This window comes from Myotis daubentonii, chromosome 10, assembly GCF_963259705.1.
Source record: "Myotis daubentonii chromosome 10, mMyoDau2.1, whole genome shotgun sequence".
In the NCBI taxonomy this organism is placed as follows: Eukaryota; Metazoa; Chordata; class Mammalia; order Chiroptera; family Vespertilionidae; genus Myotis; species Myotis daubentonii.
This window is the reverse complement of record NC_081849.1, coordinates 83,526,776-83,554,620: the sequence shown is the minus strand read 5'-3', so window position 1 is coordinate 83,554,620 and position 27,845 is coordinate 83,526,776. Positions and strand designations below refer to the sequence as shown.

At 44.3% G+C, this 27,845-nt stretch overlaps 1 protein-coding gene across 2 annotated transcripts in view; it reads left to right on the top strand.

Moving 5' to 3' along the window:
- The window catches only part of VSTM2A (V-set and transmembrane domain containing 2A), a 28,105-nt gene extending 8,004 nt beyond the window's left edge, over nt 1-20,101 (top strand). The window contains exon 5 of one of the 2 annotated variants that reach the window (XM_059655905.1): nt 18,181-20,101. In XM_059655905.1, the coding sequence (XP_059511888.1) occupies nt 18,181-18,269 (89 nt within the window). In that variant the 3' untranslated portion in view covers nt 18,270-20,101. Of the gene's footprint in view, nt 1-18,058 lie in introns of both variants that reach the window. The other variant, XM_059655906.1, reaches the window with a different exon arrangement.
- Nucleotides 20,102-27,845: the final 7,744 nt, after the last annotated feature.

The window sequence follows — 27,845 nt, the reverse complement described above, 5'->3', positions numbered from 1 at the left end:
CATCCCAAAGATTAACCTGAAATATGTCAACATTTTTCATTTCTATCTTCTCTACCAGTGAACACTGGAGAACATTTTTTATCCACATAACCTTTTCTAACTTCTCGTCAGAAGCTGGGCTGGCCCAGCACCGCTTCTCTTCCTATGTATGTTTCCCAACTTGCAGGGTTATTATCTAAAACACGGTCTCCGGGTGGCTATGGTATAGTCCACTCGGCGTAATACCCAATCCTGATTTATCATTTTGCTTTATACATTTTCAGGTTCTACTCAAATAAAGCTGATTTCAATGCCCATGCTTTATTTACTCATTCATTCAGGCTCCATTCATTCACGTTTCCAAATCTGATTTCATTCAGGAGAGCCAGGCTGGGGTTCACTATTGTCCCCCAATATTTCTCCACATATATGACCCGTGAGCACATGGCAGAGCAGAGAAGGCTGTGCCCACAGAGAGGTGGCCCCTCTTCCCCTCCCTCTAGCCCCCCTCCTGGGCAGGCCCGTGACCACTTTGGCTGTAAGATGAGAAGTCACACTATGCTTGTTGCAGACCTGGCTTTGAGAGGACTGGCGGCTTCTGCCATGGCCCCTAGAAGCCAGCAACCCCTGAAAAAGTGCAGCTCCCTTGACATCCCCTTGCCCAACGAAGCCCCTAGCCGCCAACCTTGACCTTCAGCCCCAGCGGCCACTTCATTGCATTGTGAGAGATGCCCAGTGAGCACGGCCTGAGCCAGCTGGGCACAGACCCTGAGAGATCCTTGCCCCGTGTCTCCCTCAGGCACACGGCCCCAGGTGGTTTGTCTCACAGCAACAGGCATCCGAGTCGGCCCCCTCAACCCCAGAACTCAAAACTGAACTTACCATCTCAGCTTTCTCACCAAAACACACATGTTCTTCCTCCATGGCTCCCAAATCCTTTCAATAGCAAACGCCATCACAACCACTGGTCTGAGTAACTTGACAATGTTCTCACCTCGTCTTCGGTCCGTTGCCACAAGGAGCCAGTCACCGGGGCCACTAATTGTCTCTTCCCAACACCCTTGAACAGCAGGCTCTTTCTGTTCCACCAACACGGATTTCGTTCTCTGCACGGGCCTCTCCCTCTCTCCTCTGTCACCAGCTCCTACTAGCAGGCCTGTGTCTGTTCTAACACAGGGAACAGGTCACAACAGAGCAAACACTCACTCATGGTGTTTCCGGAGCAGCGCTGCCGGCTAGCAGGGTCTGATTCCCAGCCCCGCGTCTCCTGGGTTCCCAGTCCTCACGCCTCATCTTCCTCAGGGCGTGTCCTGCGTGTTCTTAGGTCCTTTCCTGCTTCGCTGACTTCAGAAAGGCCGTTTTCCTTGTGTGGGTCGTTCCCTATTTGCTGGTCAGAACCGATGGTTTTCTCCAGAGCAACGCGTCTGTGCTCCCTGTGCCTTAGGAGTGTTTTCTGGGGACTTTCCTGGCGGCGCTGGGAGGCCCACGCTCGGGCGCCTCTGAGTGGCAGGCAGCGCAGGGTAGCTGGTCTCCCTAAGGACAAGACAGCGTCTTGGCTGCGGACCCTGCAGCTCGCACCTGCTTCTCTTTAAGTGGCCCCCACAGGTGGCGCTCATGTTGGGAGAGAAGGGGAGGGAGAGGAGCGGGATATGTTGGCTTTCACCTTCTTTCTCTTACAATTATATTTACATAAAAGCGTCGCCTCTATGCCAGCGCTGACCAAGACTACTCACCAGTGTTTCTCAGAGTGTAGCGCAGCCAACCGGGCCACACCCGGGCTTGTCAAAAGTCGTATTCCAGGACCTACTGAGTCTAGAACCGGAGCAGGCATTTCTGTGAGCAGTAAATTATGAGAATCGTTACTTCTAAAAAGTTCTTATGGGTCAGAAAGTATTTTTATCACTTACTATGAGGTGTGTGTGTATGTGTGTAAGATGCTACTGTTTCAGAAGCGGGTCTTTCTCTGGGACCGTTTCCCTACTCGGGTGCTGAGGCGGCCTTGGGGAGCTTTGTGTTGGCTCCTGCGCCGCAGCTGGCTCTGGGAAGAGCACTGGCCGTGGCTCAGGTGTAGGGATGCTCCCACGTGGCTCTGTGGCGTCTCCAGTCGCTGCCGGGAATGCTGCTTCTCCGAGCTCTGAAACACGGCGACAGTGTTTCCACCAAGAAGCAAGCAAACCGGGCTCCAGGGGCGGCTGCTGCCCCAGCTGCGGGAGCCCAGCGCTCCCCGGCTCCTGGGCGGGTTGAACACGGCAGCTTCCAGAACCCGCCAGATTGAACAGAAACAGTCTTCAAACAGAGGTGGGAGCCGGTGGGGAGGAGGGGGGGCTGAGGGGCGGGCAGGAGGGTGTTTCCCTGACCTGACTACGGGGGACATGGAGGTGGAGAGCCAGGTGTATACTTCAGGCCTTGCTGTTGAGTTGGGTTTTAATGATCCAACTTGGCTGCTTACGCTGGTAAAATTAATCTGCTCCTTGCAATTCCGTCAGTTAGAGGGCAGCCATGTAAATTGAGTGTCTATGAATAAGATGAAAAATAGATGTGAGGCAATGCTTTGTGGGATGCAGGCCAAGGAAACTGCTAGAGATATGTTTGAACTGAGAATATGTAGATTAATGGCCCATATTGGCTAAGTTCTCCCACGAACCATATTTAACTCAACTCACTGAAATTCAGGAACCAGCTGGGTCTGCAGACCCAAGGCTCTGGAGGCTGCAGGCCCTGCCGGTGCAGGAAGGCCCACAGGCTCGCTGTGGGGACCAGGAGCCCGTCGTGGAGGAGGGACATGCCGCAGATGTGCCAGGGCACTCAGCCCCGGTCTCCAGTGATTTCACGCAGCTGCAGGGAAGCAGCTCCCTGGATGGATGACCCAAGGGTTGAGAAGTAGCTGCAGAGACTCACTCTGTCAGTCAAGGGAACCCAGGTCCGAGAAGCAAGGTGAGGGCTCCCCCTCCCGTGGAACTCTGCTGCCACCGACACCTGACACAGGGCACTGTGCCGGCTGCAGAGCAGAGAGAAGCAGGTGCTTCCACCTTCGGCCTCGGGCCGCCACTCCCAGCGCAGGTGGCAGGCACGGAGGTCAGGGAGGGAGATGCTCACATCACAGCCCACCGCTCAGAGCTGCTTGCGTCTCCATTGGCTTGTCCTGAGGATGAAATGCAGTTAGATACACAGACCGGGCCTCATAAGGGGTAACTGCTTGACCAGCATCGCATTGTGCTCGTTTAGTACAACTCTCGGCAGCAATGCAATGGGAAGGTGAATGCTGCGCCCCGGGCTCTACTGTGGCAAGTAGCTGCCTTGTTTTGGGCGGGGGGGGGGGGGGGGGGGGAGTCAGTATTGAGTCGAAGAAGGAAGGCCAGGGCTTCAGCCATGGCTTATGCCTTATTGTTTGCAATTTCAGAACTTTTCCTTTTTCTTCTGTCACAATGCCGTGAACTGGTCAGTTGTCCCAATATAACCAGACCGTATTAGCCACCAGCTGCCTTGCCCAAGGTTGGAACTGGATCCTTCCTATAAAACATAATGAAAAGCCAAAGGATTTTCAAGAATGTGAGCTGTGTGCCCTGAATGAACAATAGATATCTGGAAGTTGCAATTACACAAACTGGCTGCTCTCTTAATTATATGCAAGATTTCAAAAAAGAACCTCCGAATTTTTTAAATCAGAAAGCAATTACAGACGCATCTGAAAACGTCCATAAGTGGAAATATTTCTAAAACTTTACAAAGAGAGAAAACTAAAATGGACGCGGAACCCTTTAAAAAGCATGGCCCAGTCTGTGGCCGCGCAGATGCAGATCTGTGTCTGAGATTCACTGGCTACCGGGTGTGGAGTGAGCTGGTCACCACACCTCCGGACCTTGGAGTCCTTACTTATAAAGCTCATCACGCACACAGCCCGTCACTGTCAGCACTAAGTGACGTAAGAGTAAGCCCCGCTCATGGCCACACTCTCCATGGTGAGTTCTCTTCCTCTTACCCGTCAGATATTAACACACATGTTTACATAACCATGATTCCAAAGGATAACTAAGGGGCACAAATAGGAATAGCGATGACCGGAGAAAAGAAGCCTGGAAACCTGTACGATTATGTAAAATAATATAATGCCTGCTGAATTAAGATATAATAATTAAGGACTTGTTTAATTAATAAATGACAAAAGGAAACAGTATCACAATGTATGATAAAAATGCAAATGAACTCTGATTGATTAAAGAGCTTAGCAGAAAAGAAATATCAGATATAGAAAAATTAGCATAAAATCAGAGGCTTGGGGCTTAGAAGACTTCCAGCTACAAAATAATGCAAATGAAAATAATATGTTACTATGCATAATTTAAAACATGTATTCAATCTACAAATGTAGCCAAAAAGTGATACAACAAAGAAATATTTGTGTCTAACACTTAAGAAAAGAAGGAAAAAGTGTCAGTTTTACAGATGCTGTGATTATGTAACCCACTCCAAATGACTTAGAGATATCGAACATGGTCATATAGTATTGATAAAGACAAAATAAAGATGTAAGCTGAGATCAATTCTCTATAGGACAGCAATACACAAACAGAAAATGTTAGGGGCAAAATATATTATCATCAAAGTCGGGCTTTCAAAAGTATGTACAGACTTGACGCAAACCCCACCAAAACCCTAGTTATTTTTCAAACGGTGGGGCATAGGATCTTGGCAAAGACTTTTTAGCTGAAGGTGAAGATTGCAGTCACGCGGGCATCTGCTGGCTTGTTGCCTGCATGGTGACGGGGTGCTTCTCTTCCGGAGGGACCCTGGGGAGGGAGATCAGCCACAGGCTCTAGCGTGTGTGGCCCATTCGTCCCTGCAGCGAAGCTCCCGGGAGGGAATTGCAAGGAGACCAGCGGGAAGTGGCCCAGACCTTGGGCAGGGGTGCCTGTCCCAGGGTCTTCCCGTCACGGGAGATACGCAAATGGCCAAGAGTGGGAAAGCCACCTAGTGCAGTGGTCGGCAAACTGCGGCTCGCGAGCCACATGTGGCTCTTTGGCCCCTTGAGTGTGGCTCTTCCACAAAATACCGACTTCTGCGCATGGGCCACAAAGTTTCAATCGCGCTGTACGTGCGCGCCCGCACGTGGTATTTTGTGGAAGAGCCACACTCAAGGGGCCAAAGAGCCACATGTGGCTTGTGAGCCGCAGTTTGCTGACCACTGACCTAGTCAATGTGTTAAAACCATATGAAAAACCTTCTAGAGTCATGTTTTCAAATAATGTTTAATGAAATTCAAAAAAACTGAACACAACATGTACTGTGAAAAAATATAGGATGCAAAACTTTAAAAAAATATAGAACACAAAACTTTAAATCGATCTGAGATGTGTGCATAGAAAAACAACAGGAAGAAGTATGTGAAAATGTACATCAAAGGTCAAGATAAGTTATGATTTTTAATTATTTGATTATTGTATCTCTATTGGTAACATTTGTGCAGTGATAATTTATTACTTTGGTTATAAGGGGGAAAATATTTAAAATTTTTCAAATTTAAAAATAGGCAATGACAGCTCAGGAGAGGGGAAACAAACTAAATAATAGAGTCAATAAATAAATTAAGAAATACAGAAATAAAAAAAGAAAGAAAGAGATAGAAAGAAAGGCAAAGTAAAACAATGGGGTGTTGTGATTATAGAGCTCATGACAAATTAAACCTATGTACACATGTACACCTATGTACATGTGCACATATGAATATACACACATGCACATGCATGTACATATGTGTCTGTGCATATATTATGAAGGCGGCATACTTAGAAATTGCTAGTAGCATGAAATGAAGAACATACCTTGCTTCCTGGGATCTGAATGGAGAATCTGATCATCAAATTACTATTTCTGTTTTTCTAAACAGAACGGTGTGCTTGATAAATATATATTGATGAAATAAGTCAAGCACATATAAAGTCCATAAAGAAAACATTATGTGACCATTTTTCCTCTCAATGGTATGACTCATTCGGCCCCTGCTTCAGAGTTGGGGCAAAGTGATGAGCGATGTTGTGGTCATTGGGAGTGTCAAGGAAAATCAATACGCTGGAATATTTATAAAGGATCATTATGTTTCATTTAATATGACTGCTTCAAACAAGTGAGAGCGCATTCTGCATGAATTCAGAATCTTAGATGCATAAAGCAGACCGCCTATAAATTAAGCTCTTAGTGCTTGACTTGCAGCAAATTGTAAATGCTCGGAGCTGCTCATCCTGTGAAGCCTACCACTACAGAACTATTAAAAAGTGAAAACGGATGTCAAATTAAGCAAATCGATTACCTTCACAGACACAAGGATTGTAATGAAGAGTAAATAACGCCATCAGATATCCCAACTCCAAAATACAAAGGTGTCAAGCCGTGTGCAGTAAGGGAGTCTATTATGGGACCAAGTTTTTTCTTCTTTCTTAGCGGCATCTTCTTCAGCCATTTGGAAAACATTTTAGTTTTAATTTTTCTGATTAAACAAATTTATTTGCCATGAAAGCAATATCCTCACTTCTCTTAGCATCGGAGAATTAATTTGAAAAATGCTCATTTAGGGACCAAGCTGTAGGATCATAACCACTAAGTAGGAAAAAAAAAAAAAACCTTCTTGAATATAAAAACTCACTCTACTTCCAAAGATCTAAAAATATAAAGGTTTGAAAGAAATAAAGTCCTGGTCCTTAGGTGCTGACGCACTGTAAGGCACCATACAAACGCAGGAGGTATGCTGCTTCTAACAGACCTGCCAAAGTGGTGTTCAACCAACTCCGAACAGTTCAAATAAAAAGCTAATGAAGGGACGGTGCCGGGGTCCAACCCCAGCAGGTCCAGGGGTCCCCAAAGGTGTGGACGGAGTCGGCGAGCCAGATGCCGGGGTCCAGCCCCAGCGGGTCCAGGGGTCCCCAAAGGTGTGGACGGAGTCGGCGAAGAAGGAATGACACAGGGACTTCTCCAGCCAGGTTTGGTCACCAGGTTCTAGTCAGGTTCTCTTGCCAATTTCTGTAGTCAGGTTCAGTCCAGGATCCCCTGCCATGCTCTCTCACCAGGCTTTGCCTCCAGGCTCCGAGGCCAGTCCCTGTCTAGGATCCTCCAGCATGCTCTCGCCAGCGAAGTTCTTCTGTCCGTGGAGAACGTTCTGTGTAGGTTCTGTGCCTAGGCTCTGTCTCTCTTGGTCCTGTCTTCCAAGCCCTGTGTTCTAAGTTCTGTGTCTTTCTGTCTTCTGAATTCTGTCTCATGAGTTCTGTGTTCTGAGTTCTGTCTCTGTCTCTAGATTCTGAGTTCTGTCTTGTTACAACTGTATTTATACCAGTTGATTCAATCCTATCAATCTCTATTACAAAGGTTAGGGCGTTTCTTATCTCCATTCCAGGGGGAAAAGATTATGTAGTTTAAGCATGATTGTTCATAGTTAAAGGGATTAATTACCCGCCTGGCACTTAGTTGAGGGGTTATATTCCCTCCCTAACTTCAGGGGAAAATCCCTACCTGGGGATTCAACCTTTCTCGGAGAGGTGACTTTGGTTAAAACACAGCGCCAAGAAGGTGAGCAAACATATTAAGAACCGTATGCCATATATGCCAGGTCCCTTGAAACAGCAAGGATGGACCGGCTCCCGGCAAATTCCCCCTTTTTTATTTTTTAAAAGCAAGCATTAAAAAGAAAAACCTGAAACACTCTCTTGTATCCATTTTAAGAGTAGGATTGGCGCTTTCTGCTATTACCTGAGTCCTGATCTATCACCCCAGGGAGAGCTTGCCAATCCTGCACTTTCCCGGGGTGGAAAGGCTGCAGTGGGGTTAAGGATAAGGCTCCTTGGGCCTACCTTCTCCCATGCCTCTACATTTACCTTTCTGGCACCTTTCCTTCCTCAGAAAAGCATGGACATATTTCTTGTATAAAATGTTCCATCTGACTGGGAGTAACCTTAACTCCTCTGCTAGCAAGCATATATATGTTAAAAGATCAATACAGAGTCTTTTTTCTTTAGACTCAGTATGGCACATCTTCTTAATCTAAAGATCAATACAGAGTCTTTTTTCTTTGGACTCAGTATGGCACATCTTCTCAATCTAAGTTCTGTACTATCCACCTTCTTACCCTATTTATCCTCTATAGGGGGGTCTGTAGCACCCTGGTGGAGTCCTATCCGTCCCGAGTGTGGGGGTTTTCAAGAGGGGGGGTGCTTACCTAAGGGAATCCTGTTCCAGGGATTCCCAAAGGTGTGGACGGAGTCGGCGAAGACTATCCACCCTCTTCCTACGGTGGAGTCCTATCCGTCCCGAGTGCGGGGCGCTTACCTAGGGGTCCCTGTTCGGGCGCCAGATGCCGGGGTCCAACCCCAGCAGGTCCAGGGGTCCCCAAAGGTGTGGACGGAGTCGGCGAAGAAGGAATGACACAGGGACTTCTCCAGCCAGGTTTGGTCACCAGGTTCTAGTCAGGTTCTCTTGCCAATTTCTGTAGTCAGGTTCAGTCCAGGATCCCCTGCCATGCTCTCTCACCAGGCTTTGCCTCCAGGCTCCGAGGCCAGTCCCTGTCTAGGATCCTCCAGCATGCTCTCGCCAGCGAAGTTCTTCTGTCCGTGGAGAACGTTCTGTGTAGGTTCTGTGCCTAGGCTCTGTCTCTCTTGGTCCTGTCTTCCAAGCCCTGTGTTCTAAGTTCTGTGTCTTTCTGTCTTCTGAATTCTGTCTCATGAGTTCTGTGTTCTGAGTTCTGTCTCTGTCTCTAGATTCTGAGTTCTGTCTTGTTACAACTGTATTTATACCAGTTGATTCAATCCTATCAATCTCTATTACAAAGGTTAGGGCGTTTCTTATCTCCATTCCAGGGGGAAAAGATTATGTAGTTTAAGCATGATTGTTCATAGTTAAAGGGATTAATTACCCGCCTGGCACTTAGTTGAGGGGTTATATTCCCTCCCTAACTTCAGGGGAAAATCCCTACCTGGGGATTCAACCTTTCTCGGAGAGGTGACTTTGGTTAAAACACAGCGCCAAGAAGGTGAGCAAACATATTAAGAACCGTATGCCATATATGCCAGGTCCCTTGAAACAGCAAGGATGGACCGGCTCCCGGCAGGACGGGAAAAAGATGAATTGTATCTTGATCCTTTTGGTGTTATCGAAGTACCTAGCACTGTGCTTAGCACATAATTAGAGATAAATAAATGTTTCTGGATTGAATATTGCTTTGCCAGAGCTCTTATGAGGATAATACCACTGCTAAGAAGAGATGTGAATTTTTATGTAATTTGGTCGATCTTTAAGAAAACAGCCCCAGATCCCTTATGTGTTAATGGAGAGAGAGGATTAGAAATCAGCACTTGGACCATCCTTCATTCCACACCCATGACAACAACAATATTTATTTTAGATTATATTTCATAACAAATTATATCTGAGAAGTTTGATGACCAGTCCCTTGCAACTATATAGTTGTATCATTTTATTTGCATGCCTTGATAAGTAGGATATGGATTTTAGAAAATCTTCAACTACCTGTTAATTGCTTAACTCTGATGTCTAAGAAAATTTCTGTTATGAAGATAATTTCTAAAACACTAATTCAGATAATTTTTAAATAGCTATATTCGTGAAAATGGTGAAAGCATTGGCTCAAACATGGAAAATATATGGGTAAACTCTTAAGAAATTTTATTTAGGTGAAAACAAGTGTGTTTTCTAAAGCTATATCACTGATGCTTTTCTGTATCCTATAGCATTCAGTCGTCAAATAATTTTTTCCTCAAAAACAGATGATGCTGAACAATTAAAATCAATTTTTAACTTGGACAAATTACTGTATTTATAAAATATGGTGATAGCTTTCTATTTTTCCATTTATATAAGAAGACTAGTTGCCCTGTGCACAGATTCATGCACATTGAAAGGAAATTAATTAGAAGAACTATTTTAATATCACTATTTGCCCTTTCTCTATAATAGAAGTGTCAGAGATTAAAGAAAATTAGTAAAATGTATATGAAAATAATATATAAACTGATTAATAAATAACAATAACAACATGATATAACAACAACAAAGACATGATATAAAACTATGATATAAAAACAAAAACATGATGTAAAAACAATATTAATAAAAACAATGACTGATAAATTGATTAAACTTATTCTAATATCTCCCTGTACACCACATTAAGAGTAAAAACACTTTCAGAGTGCTTGACTAATTTACCTTGTGATGAAGTATTTACAACTTTAACGGCACACACTCTTCGCACTCGAGAGAAAGCAACATATAACTGACCATGTCCGAAAATGGGTTCAGGTTGTAATATTCCTACTCTGTCTAGAGTGGTTTATTAATAGTCATCGCAAATGCTGGCATCATGGGAAACTATCTTGGGATCAATTTAAATGGGAGCCCAGTGTCAGATGGGGACAAATTAATTCTTGGAATCAGAACAACCTCTCCCTCTGCAAATCCTGTTAATACTTCAGCTTCGATAATGTTAGGTTGAAATCTTGTGATAATAAATCTAGCACCATTACAAAGACCCCATTTACTAATAATATTTCTCAGTAGCATGATGATTGAACCTACTTTCAATTTTAATTTATGACACGGCATTCCCGAAGGAGTAATACTACTAAGGAATTCGATGGGAAAATTTTCGTTTTCAGTATCATCCATTAATTCGATGGAATCATCACTCAAATAGGTGTGAAAATCTCCATCGAGTATATTCAAAATTTCTTCATTTAATTTATGAACATGTTCAGTTTGGGGACAAAGAATCACACTTTTAGATATATTTTTAATATTATCTATAGATATACTATTTCCAAATGTAGCTTCAATAATAGATCCATTACAAATCATTTCATGGAGATTTCAATAATATACATTCTGAGAGCTTTATATGTATCGCATATGCACAAGTCAACATTTATTTTTAAATTGCCGTGCACATCATATGTACTGGCTAGTTGGCCGGTCGGACGGGAAGTCAGTCACTTAGCCTTTTATATATATAGATGTGTGAAAAATGAACTCACAGTCACAGCTGTTTCTTTCTTTCCTTTACTTCTGTTCCTTGGCTCTGGGTCTCTCTGTTGCCATTTCTCTAAACTGTGAGGTATGTTTCCATCTTTGATGAGGAGTTTTCCTCTCATGAGGCTGAGGATGGGGGTCTAGGGCAGCATGCAGAAAGTGTGGGTGTGGCCCATACTTCTCTCTCCCATCAGAGAGTAGTCGCGAAAACATGAACATACTAGTGACCCAGCGCGTGAAATCACGTGAGACCCAGACCCGCGGGAAATCGTGCGAGACCCGGGACCCCAGACCCCGCTGTGCCGTGGGACCCAGAGTCAAGTCCCTGCCCACCCGCGTATGCCTCACCGCACACACAGCCTGCCCACCAACACGTGCCTCGCTGTGCACACAGCCTCCTGGTGACCGGTCTTTGATCATTACGGTGTTAGGGGCACTGGGTTTTTATAATATAGATGTTGTTCTTAGCTCTTTGCTTGGTAATCGATAACTCTAGCCTCCTCACTCAGGGCAAACTCTCCCAGCCACCAGCCCCCATAAGTGCCCTGGGGTCTCCGTACCTGCAGCCATGCCACCCCACATGGCTCAGTTGTCCTCACAATTCCCTCCACTCCCCTCCCCACGTTAATGTCCTTATTTAAGCCCTTGGACAAATGTGGCGTTTCTCAGCCGCGTGCGGCAAAAGCACACGTCCTAACGCGGAACATGTGATCATTCCAAGAAGGCGTGGGTGAATATCAACCTCCGTGTTATGCGTGCGGAGTTGGCTGGTTAATAGGAAAACACGCAGGAGGCAGATTTCAGCTCCGCGAGTCCATGGTCTCAAGCACGTTGGCAGCACTTATGTATATACCTGTGCGCGAGGGCTCACAGTAAACATTCTCACTGATGCAGCCAGCTGGGATTAAATATAAGTGGTCTTAAAGTGTTCTTGTTTGAAAACATTTCACTTGTTTTTCACTCATTTATATGTTCTCCCTCCCACTTCATCTATGCCACTCACGTTCCCACAGATCTCTAACGGGCAGAGCTGAGAAAGCAAGGCTTTCGGGTGTGCAGAACGGCCAGGAGAGAGGAATTAGCGGCGAATTCTCTCGTAGAGTCTAATAGAACTGGCTTTGAACCTCAGCTGCCTCACCTACCCACTGAGGAAACCCAAGCGCAATGCAGGTCCCCCTCAGCAAAGTTCCTTCATCAGCAAAACCTCTGAGACAGCTCCCGGATCACAGTCAGGGCTGAGGGAATGATAAGTGCTCAAGAAATATCAGCTACTGTCCCATCATCATCATCATCATCATCATCATCATCATCATCTCGCTGCCTGCACCCAGAGCAGTCCCTACCCGATGAGCAAGTCACAGTGAAAATGTCCTGTCACTTTCCTGGGTCCCTTTTTGAGTCAGTGAAGGAGGCGGAAACCCGGGAACCTACAGGGACTCGTTGTAAGGAAGAGAGTCTGGAACATTCCGAGGTGACTGGGGTGTCCCCAGGCGCCTTGCCATGTAGAGGGCCGTGAGAAACTGCCCCGCTCTCCCTGAGCTGCCAGAGTGGCCTCAGGACCGGTGGAGAGGTGTGCGATGATGACAAAGGACATGTAGGCGGTGCCTGCCTGCAAGTCGGGCTCAATAAAATAAGCGGTTTGTGCAATGGGTTAAAATGAAGCACATTTCTTAAAAAGAAATAGGGGATTTCTGGAAGAAATTGGCACTGGACACATAATAACTGATAGAAAGGTATTCTTCTCAAAAAAATTCTAGGAGATAATTACCCTATTATTTGGCTTTTCCCTTAAATAGTATGTGCGAGCCAGAGGCAAGATTGCGCTGAGCGCTGGCTCTGGTCTTTCTCCCGGCGCCGCTGTCGCTCTGAGGCCGGCGTCTGCGACAGAGGACGCAGCGAGGCTGGTCTGTTCCCAGTGACGCTCCCTCCTGTGAGCGCCCGGCTTCTCCGCGGGCAGCATGACATCAGGGGCTGTCGCTGCCTTTATTATTGGAGGTTTCCATCTTTAGGTCTGTTCATATGATAAGTATCACTCATATTCCCTGTTACAAAGTAAAGGTTCTGGGGTCAGACCACTGGCCTCCGCGGGAGAGAAATTGTTTTCTTTCTCTTTTCTTGCTTCTTTTGATTCCACTAGACCAGGGGTCCTCAAACTACGGCCCGCGGGCCACATGCAAACACAAATATTGTATTTGTTCCCGTTTTTTTTTTCTTACTTCAAAATAAGATATGTGCAGTTGCATAGGAATTTGTTCATAGTTTTTTTTTTAAACTATAGTCCGGCCCCAACGGTCTGAGGGACAGTGAACTGGCCCCCTGTTTAAAAAGTTTGAGGACCCCTGCACTAGACACTCAAACCAAAAAAGAAAAAAGAAGAAAAAACGTAGAGAGAATTGTACCCAAATCTGCAGACAGATACCCTGAGCCCTGACTGTCCCCTGTCTTGTTTGAACCAGCTAGAAGTTGAACTCAAATAGGAAAGGAATCCAGCAGCGACTCACTCCCCAGAGAAAGTGGGTAGTTGAAAGCGGTGGACGTTAGGTGGGACACACTGTCTGGACCTTGCTTAGTGCTCGCGTGGTCCTTTGAATGAAATACCCAGGTCCTGTTCTGATGATCTTTCCTGGTAGACAGCACTCTGGTTGTCTCTCCCGTCACTAACTAATGGTGGCACTTTAACCATCAGCATAGCCTTTGGTCCCAGTCCATCAGATTTGGGTCAAAAGCTTGGACAGAGGACATGTGGTCAGCGCACATCATAGCGACTGGTTGTTCAGTTGTTGGGTTGTTCCGCCGTTTGGTCTATTTGAATATTCGAGTTTTTTTTATATATATATATATATAGTTAAGTTTTTCTTCTCTGAAGCATGTTGTGCATTTTCTCTGAAAAGATTCCTGTCCATTTAAATAATAGCATCAAAAATAAATAAATAAATAATAGCTTCCCGTCCTGATGGAGCAGATGGGGGGCACCATGGGGCCGGGTTGCCTGCCCCGGGGGTTCCCTGCCAGGAGCCCATCTGTCTGCTGGGCGCTCTGACTGCCTTGCTGTGTCCTCCCTTCTGTGCCTTTGCTTTCCACCTGCACCCATGGGACCCTGGGGGACGCTGTCCCCGTCCTGAGTTCCATGTTCCTGATCCGCAGGATGGCAGGGCGGTGGAGATGCACTAGCACAACGTCTGCACTGACACATGGGAGCTGCCCCATCCCGTCCCGTCAATTTGGAGACCGACAAGAGCGGGGGAGGGATGCAGCCTTATTCAGTGGCCCCCCGCGCCCCAGCCCCGTGGTCCTAGATCCAGGGAAGAAGACATAGTCCTGATGGCGCAGTGTGAAGGGAGGCGCCGAAGGGAGCTAAGTTCTCCCCGCTGGCGGACAGGTGGGAGGCGAGGCAGACTTTCAGTGGGACGCTGTGCTGAGTTCAGTGAGGCAGGGACCTGGGGGACTTAGCCATCGGTGACAATGACAATCATGACGTGGTGGTGTAACTGCATGTGGTTTCTACCCGAGTTGGCATTGTGTTTGAAAGAAATAGATGGGACTTCCTGTTGTCCTCTGAAATCATCATTAACATGAGCATAAAATATTTGAGACTTTCCCCCCATATTTCTCCTTGGCCAAACTCTCCTTGGTCCCAGACGCTCTCTGGGGAAGGCGTCCCAGACACCCATCTCGGGGGAGGCGATGAGACTGGTGTTGTATGCAGCACAAAAAGGGCTGAAGCTGGAAGCCAAGTGCCTACGCTCCTGGGACTTATAAGCAGACTCCCTAGACTTTCCCCACTTGCAACATGGAGAAAGTACCTCCCTGTCTTACAAGGGCGTGGAGAATGGCGCCTGAGAGAGCACTGTGAGAATATTTAAGCATAAAGACAAGTGAAGGCCTCTGTATTACAGAGAAGTCGAAGGAGGCCGTGAAGTAGAACCTACAGAGAAACCTCTAGGCTCTATCGGGCGGCCCCTCCTCCAGGCATGCGCTCTGCACATGCTCTTCATGTGACATAGATGATAGCACCTTCCTTTCTTCCTCACAGAGCATTTGTGTTGGGGGCAAATGTTTAGACATGGCAAGTAATGACGAATCATTGTTAAAATGTCACCCCTTGCTTTTCATGAGCTTGTATGGTCATCAGGGAGATAAGATACAAATATAATGAGTTACAGGTCAATGTAAGCTGTGTGAGGGGCATAGGAAAGGCAAAACCAAAATACTGCTCAAGTTCAGAGGCAAGAGAGTCTACAAGGAGGTGATGGGAAGAGACCCAGTGGACAGAAGGTTATGTGAGGGCAAGAGGCAGTTAAATTCATGGCCGGATTAAGGGGATAACAGGTTATTCTGCTTGGCCTGGGCACAGAGCAAAGAAAGAAAGAATAAGGGAGAGAGAGAGAGAGAGAAGGATGGGGTAGGGAGGAAGGGTGATCCTACTTGAGCACAATGTCTGGCATACTAAAATTGAAAACCATGGATAATTATTGCACTCATTTTAGAAAACATGGAAGAAAGTAGTGCCTTATTTGGGATCTTAGAAGTGAGTGGCCCCTGAGACCGTTAGAACCGAAGGCTCCTGACTGCAACCTTGGCTCTCATCTGTTCCTGAAAGAAAAATGTCCCTGGCTGGGATAGTGAGAGAGAGCAGGATGAGTGGCCAAAGTTTGATATATATATATCTATATATGGAGATATATATATATATATATATATATATATATATATATATATATATGGATAGATATAGATAGAGATAGAGATGATATAGATATAGATATATAGATATATATAGATATAGATATATAGATATATATAGATATAGATATATAGATATAATTTGTCTATAGAATAGACCATAGCATGTTTGATAAACAAGGTTTGTACTTAGAATAGTAACTACTGTTATATTCAGGACAATGTACCTCCGAATGAAATGGACAATGATGAATATCTGTTACACGCACACAGGACAAATTATAGCATTTTAAATCCCACTGCCTAAGTCTTTGAGATTACCAAGATAAAGAACATATCTCTTCATTCAAGGCATAAATAAAATGTAGAAAAAAGAGACAAACAATCAGTGATTTGCTTTATAATTTACTGTGCAGGGAAGAAAACTTTGTCATTGGCCTGATGGAAATAAATGTCATTTAATTAAAAATACGCTAGGAGCCCTAACTGGTTTGGCTCAGTGGATAGAGCGTCGGCCTGCGGACTGAAAGGTCCCAGGTTCGATTCTGGTCAAGGGCATGTACCTTGGTTTCAGGCACTCCCCAGTAGGAGGTGTGCAGGAAGCAGCTGATCGATGTTTCTAACTCTATCTCTCTCTCTTCCTCTCTGTAAAAAATCAATAAAACATATTTTTTTAAAATGCGCTAGGAAATGCATGCGTAGAGTGGATGAATAATGTGGGGGGAGCGGGTACTATATTACAATGATATATCGGCTATGAGATGGCAGTTCAAAGTTCGGGTTGCCTTAAAATACCCTTCTCTGTGTATAATGGGATTTATTTGCAATGATGCTGCTCATGTAAATTCTGTTTTAACTTGCACATGCTGGACATCGGATGGTGGGAAACACTGGGTCAAAAAGAAGTAGCTGTCCCCTGTATTTCTAATAGGAACGCTGGTCAGGCGGACCCTGTGATGGGCTCATTGCCGTAGAGAGGGGAGATTAACACGCAGCTCCCGTGCCTTTTGGCCAGCTTTCAAGGCCCAGGCTAAGAAAGAAACCATGATTTCACAGAATGACTTTCCTGAATGAACCATTTTATGTCGTTTTCTTGCTCTTAGCACTTTCAGCCCTTTATTCAATATCAGACATTGTGTCAAATACCATTGGCTACTTAAGGAGCCAAGGAATCAATCATTCCTTTTGTTTTCTTTTTCAAAAAAATGAATCCCTGTCCAAGAATCTCTCCTCAAAGGGAACAAGAGCAGGCGGTTAACTCTGGGAAGCCCCAGTGCTAGGGGCTCTGCATAAATTGTGCAAATTTCCCTGCCACACTCCTTGTCCTTAGAGCTGCACGTCTACTCTACTGTCCCTTCCGCATTTCTGAACCTCAGGCCCAGCTTGAGAGAAGTAACAGGCTCTCGAGACCCATCACTAACCTCTGGGTCTCCAGTCGTTGGGTTTCTGTGAGGACGTAGTGTGACATGTGGCTCACCTACCGAAGGAAGGCAGCCAATCACTGACCGCACTAAGGACACCTGGCAGGACAGCAAGGCCAGGCCACTGGACGGTCATTTGAGAACCGAGTCCCTAGCTTTTCTGCTGCCGTGACTTTCTGACAGGGCCTGCTTTTGCCTCAGTTGTAGTCATTGCCAATGTGGACCGAAACTGGTTTAGCTGAATTATTCAAAAGGTTGAGTGTCTACCTTCACCCCCTTCAAACCCTCTTAACCTTTCTCCAACTAGAAAAGACAGAAAAAGAGAGAAAGAAAAGACAAAATGCTTTGAGCCTGATTACGATCTAATTTTCTTACTAATAAAGCTATTTGATACATCGTTTGTAACTACGAACTTATTAGATAAATTATATGCAGAAAAATTGCAAAACTACAATTGCATTCTCTCCTTTTACACAGTCTCAAAGCTTTTCCAAAAACTGTCATTTCTTTGCCTCAGACTTCAAGGGTAAAAATTAAGGAAGCTCTTCCTCTAAAAGGAAGTGCCCACCTGTGCTGCTCGGGGTCTGGGGAGGAAAGCAGGTCGTGTCTGTAGGTCCCATTATAGGAGCCGCCTGTGACGGTAGGAAGAATCCTCCCAGAATGATGACTGGCGGGGAGCACTGGGGATCCCTTCCTCTCGGGGCCCCCTCCCCCCACCTCCCCCCCACCCCCCGTGGAATGGCATTGTTTGAAAACAGACACACGACCCGTGTCCGGGGACTGAAATACTCTGTATGTGTTGTCATTTACAGTGCATGCCAAGACACTCATGAGCAGCAGAGCCAAGCTGGCGAGCTAATTAACTATATATGTGTATGTGTTTAAAACAGCCTGATAAGGAGCGTTGGAAATCTTCAAGATGAGCGAATATCTTATAACTTCTTTCGCAGGTGCCAGGATAGCTACAAGCCATGGACTTTCTGTCCTGCTTCTTGTTTGTGGCTTTGTGAAGGGTGCTTTGCTTTAATCTAAAGTGCTGACTTTTTTCCAATATCACTTTCTCTTCTTAAAGCAAAGAGCAAATCGCCTGTAAAACCTACGGAGCGGACAGCAAAGTTGACCCTAAACACCAAGCACCACCACGCACCCACTGTAGCCTAATCCCCCAGACAAGGAGCACCTGCTTCCGGAAGCATAACTGAAGAGGCCCTCACTCGCTTTGTCCATAATGTTTTCTTGGGCAAAGCCCATGATCTTTCATTTCAAGAGAATTAGTGTGAAGTGATAGGACATGTTCCGATAGCAACATCTCTTTTTCCCCCTTTTCTTCCGGATACTGAAAGCATCCTCTCACTGAGGGCTCAGGGGTTGGCCTGAACGTCATCGGGATAGTAAATATTTACTATGGAGATCACCACTTCCTACTAAAAGACCCATCATTGCAGGAAGCCAACAGAGATCAAAAGACTCCAGGACATACCAACTATCACCAAACGACACCCCAGTTTTGGGGGGCAAGAACAACATGATCACCACTGCGAGGCAACGAGGAGAACCTTATTTTAAATAAGAAAAAATAAAAGAAAGAATTTTTTTTAATTTTCCATTTTTCCTTGGATTTTTCTCCTTTTTCTTGATTATAGTTCCTGTTCAATGGTGGCAAGTCGCTGATTACGGCCAATCCCTGTCAATCCTGGGAGCTTTCTATAAATACATTTTGGGTGTTCTATATCTCAATGTATTTTAATTCATTTTGCAGTTCCTGTATATGCAAACTGGACAAATTCTGTAAATTGCTTCTAGTATGTGTGCTATAACTTCAAAGTAGATAGACTATGACCTTCATGCAAGCTGGTTTTTATCATAATAGATATAAATATACACATACAAAGATCCACATGGTGGGTCATCAACCAAGGTTTTTTTTGACAAAGCATTTGTTTCTCACTGATGACTCGCGGGTTGTGTGGATTTTGAAATGCCTTGTTTCACAGCCACAGGTTTGACAGCTGCAGGTGGCCTGTTGGCTCCTCCTTCCTTCTGGAAAATGCATATTCAAGCTTGTATTGGTCTCTGGTAAATGAATTACTTCTGTTGTGTGTATGCTTGTTGGGATTTGCTCTGTTTCTTCACATATGGTGTTCGTTGAGGTTTGAGGGTCTCGACTCTAAGGAATGTACACTCTCTGGTTTTGATGGCGATCCCCCGATTACAGTCATCATTGCTATTGTCAAAAAGCAATGTTGCTCCTAGAAAGTTTGCCTCAGAGGTGACTGTGGGGAAGACGAAGTGGTCACCATCACTCCCTGACTTCATGGAACAACACTTCTTGCTGTGGCTAAAGGTGTGCTTCCTTTGACCTTGGTGAATTTTTGTAGGTTCATCGTTCTGTTATTTGCTCCGAATTATCTCTTAATGTCTCCTAATTAAAAGTTAAAATGTGGTTGCTGGCTCAATAGCATATGCAAAAGTTGACAACACATTTCTGATTGAAGAAGATCATGTGTTCCGTTTTTGCTGCTTAACTGGATTATTATTTTAAATGTTCCATTCTTATTTGTGGTTTATGATCATTTAGACTATTTTATTTAGAGCCTGTTTTCTGCTCTGGCAAAGAATGATGGGCAGAACTGTTCGTGTGGGCCATATCCACTTTGGATAGATGCGGGTTGAGATAGCAATGACCTGAGTTTCCTTTCCAGAGCGATCCTTCCTTTTTTTTTTCATAACAAAACCAGAAGACCCTCAGCTCCTCGCCCAAGGTCCTAAACTGAAGCTTGAAGGCAATGAATACCTCTGCTTTTCGAAGGTAAATGCATTGATTTTCTGCAATTCAATTACAGGCAATGTGCATATTTTCATAATATTCTTGACATTATCTACTGGGAATTAATGCTTCATGCTAAACCTTTGATTGACATTTTCCTTGTTCATTTGGTTTATTATTTCAGTCTAATGAAAAAATAAATAAAGGATTTGATTGCACTATTTTATTAACTTAGAGATTTATTTTCTTTCAACGTTGAATACTTAAAATGTATACAATAGTGGGAAGATCAATATTATTTATTAAGTCTACCTGGGCTTTAAAGATCACATACAATCAAGTATAAATTAGTTTACGATTCACATGTAGCCAGTCTGGGAAAACCCACATGTAAGTTACTTTTATCTCAGTTGGCACATTGTGTCAGTGTCCAAAATAAGACCTCTCTGTCAGTAAGCTACCGAAACGCCGACTCACCAGCCTCTGAGAAAAAAGCATGGCCTAGAAGCGATAACCAATGAAGGAGGCCCTCCAGGCATTTCCACCTTATATTGCCTCCCTCCGGGACTATGACTTTGTAACTAGGACTATTCAGTCAAATGTAGATTGAAAATGAAATGACCTGACTTTTTCCAATCTTGATTTCCAAGGTTAATTAATGTCTTTTAAAAAGATGAAATCATAAAAAGTTGAAATTGCTTACCTGAATTCAAGACAGGTTCTTTGGTTCTTTCTTAAAGATTTACAAATTGTTTACAAATGAAACAAGGCCAATGAAAACACTTGAGGGTAAAATAGGATAACAAAAACTCTCTAAAACCAGAGCTTTGAATGTGAGCTAGTCAGTAAGCTGGGGGAGTCCATGAGCCCACGGGAACCCTATGCGTGTTTCAGTAGATGTGTCTTTGATTTCTGGAGATGGTCCTTTACATTCATTGATTCCAAAAATGATTAGAGTATGAGTTTCTTGCCAAAAAGAAGAATGATTAGATGCTTTTGAGCACCTGGAAGAACCTGACTATCATAATTTTGAACTATCATAATTTTCCCCTTAAAGTTCTTGGAAACAAGACATGTTTAGGGAAATAGTGTGTGTGTATATATATATGGCCAAGAAAAAATATATTTTTATGTCCTTTTGTATTTCTCATATACAGCATGGTATAACAGATATGGGATAATGCTTGTTGAATTTTTAGAACCAAAGCTAAGAGCTTAAAATATAATTTTACAAAATATACGCAGGTACCATTCAAATAAGTGGTCCTGGTATGGATACTATATGAAAGACAAAATATTAAATACAACTTAGTGGTGGTTTCTATAAGAAAAAGATAATTGCAAAAGGAAATGTAAACTCTTCAATAATACATAGACTCTGATGATTCCATCTTGGAATTAAGACTGTGAAGCTACAAAATATGTGTGCACATGATTTCCAATGTGCAGCCCAAATAATTTTAATTACAGAACCTCTCACTCATTAGGGGAACAGTCTAGCACTCAGAAAGCGCCCTGGACTTTACAGTCTCCTCAACAGAATTGCTAAGGCCCTTTCCTTATTGAAGGAGCGATAGAGAGTAAACAGTCAGTAGCACACTAGCTGGTTTGGCTCAGTAGATAGAGCGTCGGCCTGCAGACCAAAGGGTCCCACGTCTGATTCTGGTCAAGGGCATGTACCTTGGTTGCAGGCTCCTCCCCGGCCCAGTCCCTGGTCAGGGCAACGTGCAGAGGCAACCAATATGTTTCTCTCACATCTGTTTCTCTCTGTCTTTCCCTCTCTCTTTCACTCTCCCTAAAAAGCAATGAAAAAGTCTCCTCTGGTGAGAATTAACGAAGAAAACCCAGTAGCATGATATAGAGGAGTGTGACTAGAAGTGGTCTGAGGAAGTGACATTTAAGTAAAGCGTGAATGACAAGTAGCGAGGCGCCAGAGGACCTGGGAGAAGCAGCATCCAGGCCTGTGCCAAGCTCCTAGCCGGCAGTCCATCGAGGCTGGCTAAGGGGCTAGAAATGGCCAGTGCACAGTCAAGTGGGGAGAAGGTCATGAGAAAAGGTCAGACGAGGGAAAGCCCGGCGAGACCCAGCCAAGGACGGAGGAACGAAACAGAGTTCCTGCAGATTCTAGTGTGAGCTCTTATTCGGAGCCAGGACACGGGCCATCTCCGCAGCGCACTTCTCACCGTGTGCAGTTGAGCTTGTAAACAAGACTCCTTTGGGAACAACATTGAATCTTTCCTTCTGTGAGTCAAGGTACACTTTTGCCTAGAAGCTGCCGGGTGTATTAGGCAGAAGGCAATTTAACTCCACCTTTTAATGCTAGTTTACAATTGTGAATTTTGAGGAGGAAAAGGAAAGATTCGAAGACTTAATGGGACTACATTCAGTGTAGGACTGGACTACTTACAATAATTACAAATGTAGTTTGAAATAAAAACAGGAGTATGTAGATTGAAAGAAAAGAGATTCACTCCTAGGTACTTTTGGCAAAACATTGTAATTAATAAGGGAGGAGGAGGAGGAGGAAAGAACTCTATATGTACTGGGGGGGGCGGGGTTTAATAGAAAAATCAGAAAGTAAGATCTTAGAGTTTTCCAGAAGACAATGGATTAAGAGGTACAGTGGGAAAATATTACTTTAGACTTGGTTAAATTCTATTTTCATTGTTAAAGAAATAAAATCATTCTGGGATAGTCAAGGCTTATAGGAAAATAGCACGTATCTATTTCTTCTTGAAAGCTATGCTTACCTACCTATATGCTCCAACTCAGATAGGAATCAAATACAGTGTTAAAAAATAGGCATAGTATAAACTGTCTACCACAAAATATTGTGTTCAATGTAAGGGATTGCTGAATATTTTATGGTGTTTCACTGTATATGAAAAGCAACTAAAGTTTCACAAAACAATATTACTCTTACTTTGTGCATGCAATGAAATGCACTCTACTATTTCCTATTTTGTTTTGTTAAAACTTGTCAAAAACCATTAAATTGGTTTTACAACCCGAAATTTGGTGGGTGGAGGGGAATCACAGTTGTATTTTATTCCAAAATATAATACAAGTGGCACAAATAATTAATTAAATGACAGTATATCATTTAAAACAATAATTTGAGTTTTAAACTCTTACTATGTTTCTTAAAACCAGAAAGGCAAGGAAAGATGAGCCAAGGAAGAGAAAGTGCCTTCTTTGTCGCGGACCAAAGCGGCACTTGTGTTGGGGGTAGGAGTGTGGTGCATGTCCTGTGGGCTTGGTGCTCTGTTTTAGGTTTCTATCTTCCTCTTTTCTGGTTTATCCATGTGTTTGCGATATCCCCACCCTTAGTTACACATGAGGAAGTTTCCAAAGGTATTGTCCTCTTCAAAGCTTTGAGAAACCGCTGGAGAGCAGCAAGCCCACATATTTGCAGTCCCCAGACACCAGAGAAGTGGTGGGCGACGCTGGAGCAGTGATATTTAGTCACTGGAGGAAAGGCCTGGGTGGTGACTGGAAGAATCAGCCCAGGAAGGCCAGCAGCATCGCCTGGCCCCGTTATGAATCGTTGACGGATCGTGGATAAACCAGAAAAGAGGAAGACAGAAACCTAAAACAGAGCACCAAGCCCACGGGACATGCACCGCACTCCTACCCCCAACACAAGTGCCGCTTTGGTCCGCGACAAAGAAGGCACTTCCTCTTCCTTGGCTCATCTTCCATTGCCTTTCTGGTTTTAAGAAACACAGTAAGAGTTTAAAACTCAAATTATTGTTTTAAATGATATACTGTCACTTAATTAATTATTTGTGCCACTTGTATTATATTTTGGTGACAGGAAGGGAACAGAAGGGCAACCTTCATGAAAAAATAGCCCATTTCTTGAAAACAGAGTTTTGAGCCACCACAATAAAGTCACACTCCTCATCCAAACCTGTCACCAGAGTCAGATTCATTGAAGGGATCACTGGTCTCAGCAACAGCATGTCATGTGCGTACTAAGAATATTGCTCTCAGCATCCCCGAAGGGAACTGAGACCTTTGGGAGTAGCTGCACATCAAAGAAATAGAATCATCCATACCTTGCTCTGTTACTAGGTAATGACCCAGACCTAATACCATATCCTTGGGCCCTTGGGGTGCATTAGTCCAAGACTCAGTGAGCATGGGATTATGGGAATATTTATCAAAATCTATTGTTGGCCCATGGAGACCACTATACCCACCTTCAATGATTCCCCAGCTCCTGAAAACACAGCTGAAATGTATACCTTTAGCAACAGAACAAAAAAGGAACTATACACTGGTTCCCTGTCCCATAAGGTAATGGCTATAAGTTTTTGAAAGACCTTTAAGTTTCTCCTCTTCACCAAAATAGTTAATAAAAATAAAATGACAGAAGTGAGTGGCACAAAGTTGTGGATGGAGCATTTACCCCTTTCTTTGCTAGTACAGAAGAAAGCTGAGTATTGAGTCTGGGTTACCATAAGCAGAATTAATGAGTGTAATTGTAGCTACTGATCCAAATATAGCTACTTACTGGAGCAAATCAGCAGAGCTCCCAGCAGCTGCCATGCAGTTAATAATTGGGTAGTTTTCTACTTTATTGCAATTAGAATAAATAAAAGGGTGTTTATTTTTTTTACCTGGCAGGGATGAAAGTATCCCTTTACTCTCCTGCCTGAAAGTTCCGCTGACTTTCTGGGTCTGAACCGCACTGTAGTCTTCCCCACTCGCCCCTTGCACATTCTATTGATGGCATCGTGCTGGCAAGCTCTGCACATCAGGATGAAGCGGCACCCTGGAGGCTTTCATAACACACATACACTCTGCGGGACAGAAAAAGTCTATAGAACATGCAGGGCCATGATGGCGCCAGCATACCTTCAAACATTCAAGGAAGGAATAATTCCAGTCTTTCACAGACTGTCCCAGTGAATAGAACTATGGCATGGTCTCTGACTCATTTTATGAGACTGCCATTTCCTGGCTAGAAAACCTGACAATGACAGTGAAAAAGGGCAATTACAGACTAATCTAACTCATGAATGTAGTGCAAAAATCCTCTACAAAATAATAACAAAACAAATCCATCGATGTATAATACACCACCTAGACTCTAGGTCCTAGAGTAACACATTTTATTTCAAGAATGCAAAACTAGGGGGGTTGGGGGCGGGGGGAGCAATGAGACTCTCAATTATCTTAAATTGTTGTCGCCAGAAGCAGACAGCGAAACCAGGATTCGAGGGCAATGGATTTATTTGGGAGGTTCCAGAACCACAGAAGGAGGAAGTGAGAGAGAGAAAAGAAGACAGGGTGTGTGGTCAAGCCAGCTATCAGTGTGGGCTTCCTGAGTTCCATCCCATGGGGAAACTAAGCAAGTGGTGTAAAACTCACACCTCAGACTTATGCCCATCCAAAGGAGAACCTGGAGTATTTAAATACCAACTCCTGCCATCATTGGTTAAAGGTGGCTGGCCGTGTGGAGAGGACGAGGGAGAAGTAGGGTTATTTCCAGGCATTTAAAACCTGCTTTGCACATGAGCAGAAGAGCCTTCTGTGGCTTCTAAGACAGTCTTTAGGAAAAGAACTGCAGATCTTGGCAGTGGGAAGAGCTGAGGCCCGCTGGGTATGGACCACAAGTTTCTGCTGCAACATTCACAGCATAGAAAAGAAGAGCATGTGTACATCTCAGTAGATAAAAGAGAGGCGTTCAATGAAATTCAACTTCTACTCATGATTGAAACTCTTAGGAACTAGAAATAGAAAGGCCCTTTCTTACTCAAGTAATGGGTATTTTCAAAAGTGTTGTAGCAAACCACATCCTCAATTGTGACACATTGAATATTTTTCCCTTCATATTCAGAAATGAGGCACAAAACAATAAAGCCCCCCCATCCCACATATATTTACCATATAATAGTGTTCTTACAGCATTTCAGTGATCTGTGATTGGGAAGAACACAAATGACCATTGATAGTAGAATCTATGATAATAAAAGTGTAATATGCTAATTAGACCGAACAGCGGAACGACCTTCCAGACGTCATTCCTAACAAAGCCATGACGGTGGGGGCTGAGGCAAAGGCGGTTAGTGACGATCAGGCAGGCAGGCAGGCAGAGCAGTTAGGGGCGATCAGGAAGGCAGGCAGAGGTGGTTAGGGGCGATCAGACAGGCAGGAGAGTGGTTAGGGGTGATCAGGCAGGCAGGAGAGTGGTTATGAGCAACCAGGCAGGCAGACAAGCACTTAGGGGTGATCAGGAAGGGAGGTAGAGTGATTAGGGGCAATGAAGCATGCAGGCAGAGTGGTTAGGGGCAATCAGGCAGGCAGGCCAGTGGTTAGAAGCCAGAGGTCCTGGATTGTGAAAGGTTGCAGGCTTGGCTGAGGGACACCCCCCCCCCTCCTGTGCACAAATTTTGTGCACCAGGCCTCCTGTACATAAATAAAAGGATATACTAGGGCTACCTGCAGTGTTGTGGATGGCTCTTAAAGCCATAATTAGTACTTGATTGATTGAAGACACAAGGAGAGACATATGGCAAGATTCCATTTGATAAAATTCAAGAACGTAAAATTGAATCAGTGTCTGATGTGTGCGAGAAAATTTCTCCCAAAATGAAGAAACATGTCACACCTTGTCCTTTGTAACACTAACAAATGGTCCCCTGTTTCATGGGCCTGTTTGGAGTTTGGAAACAATACATACTGCCGTCTGGTGTGGGGCTCTGATTCATTCACTAAGGGGGCTGAACGTTTTCCAGGTTTGCATGTAAACCAGAGAGGGGAAAGGCCTTTTACCTGGCCCAGGCCATGGAGGAAGTAGTTCTGTCCATCAACACTCATAACTCAACAGGTCCCATGGTGTCCCTTGTCAAGTCCCTTGCGAAGTTCAGGATTCCCTATGGGGCCTGCAGGAGAAGTGCTGTGAGCATCACATGGCTTATGTAGGAAAGCCTCGCCTTTGGTGGCAAGTTACTCACCTACTTTTATTTTTAATATATTTTATTGATTTTTTTACAGAGAGGAAGGGAAAGGGATAGAGAATTAGAAACATCGACGAGAGAGAAACATCGATCAGCTGCCTCCTGCACGCCCCACACTGGGGATGTGCCTGCAACCAAGGTACATGCCCTTGACCGGAATCAAACCTGGGACCCTTCAGTCAGAAGGCCGACGCTCTATCCACTGAGCCAAACCAGTTAGGGGTTCACCAACTTTTAAGAAACCATTCACCACTGCCCACTGGTAAAGGCTAAATAAATATGGGACACCAGGGAGTTATGCGACCTCTCAGGACTTAGTGTTGTCTATAAAGCCCAGGAAACCGCAGCAGCCCGCCACCCAGCAGAAATGAGAAAAGTGAGAAGATCCTGAAGTGCATAAAACATCGCGCTCTCAGCTTCCTTATTCTCCCCATGCTGTCAACCCTCAACCAATGGACATTATCGTTTTATGAGGAAATAGTTCTCCAATTCAACGTATGGATAATTTTGCAGCCAGAAAATGCTCTTCGTTTAAGACAGTGGTTCTCAACCTTCCTAATGCTGCGACCCTTTAATACAGTTCCTCATGTTGTGGTGACCCTCAATTTCATTGTTACAAATTGAACATAATTAAAGCATAGTGATTAATCACAAAGACAATATGTAATTATATATGCGTTTTCCGATGGTCTTAGGCGACCCCTGTGAAAGGGTCGTTCGACCCCCAAAGGGGTCACGACCCACAGGTTGAGAACCGTGGGTTTAAGCTATCTAGAAGACATCCAAAACTTGAAATATCCTACAATAGATCCCTGATGATCAAAACTGTATATATACATGTTTGTACAAATACAAGGTGTATATCAGCATGTGGTAAAATGACATTCCAAATCACTGGGAAAGGTTTGTTCTGTAAGCAAACTTGGAGTAATTGATTAATTAAGGTAGGGGGAGGGGGAAATCAAGCAAAACAAAATGAGGAAAGAGTAAATATAATGGCAG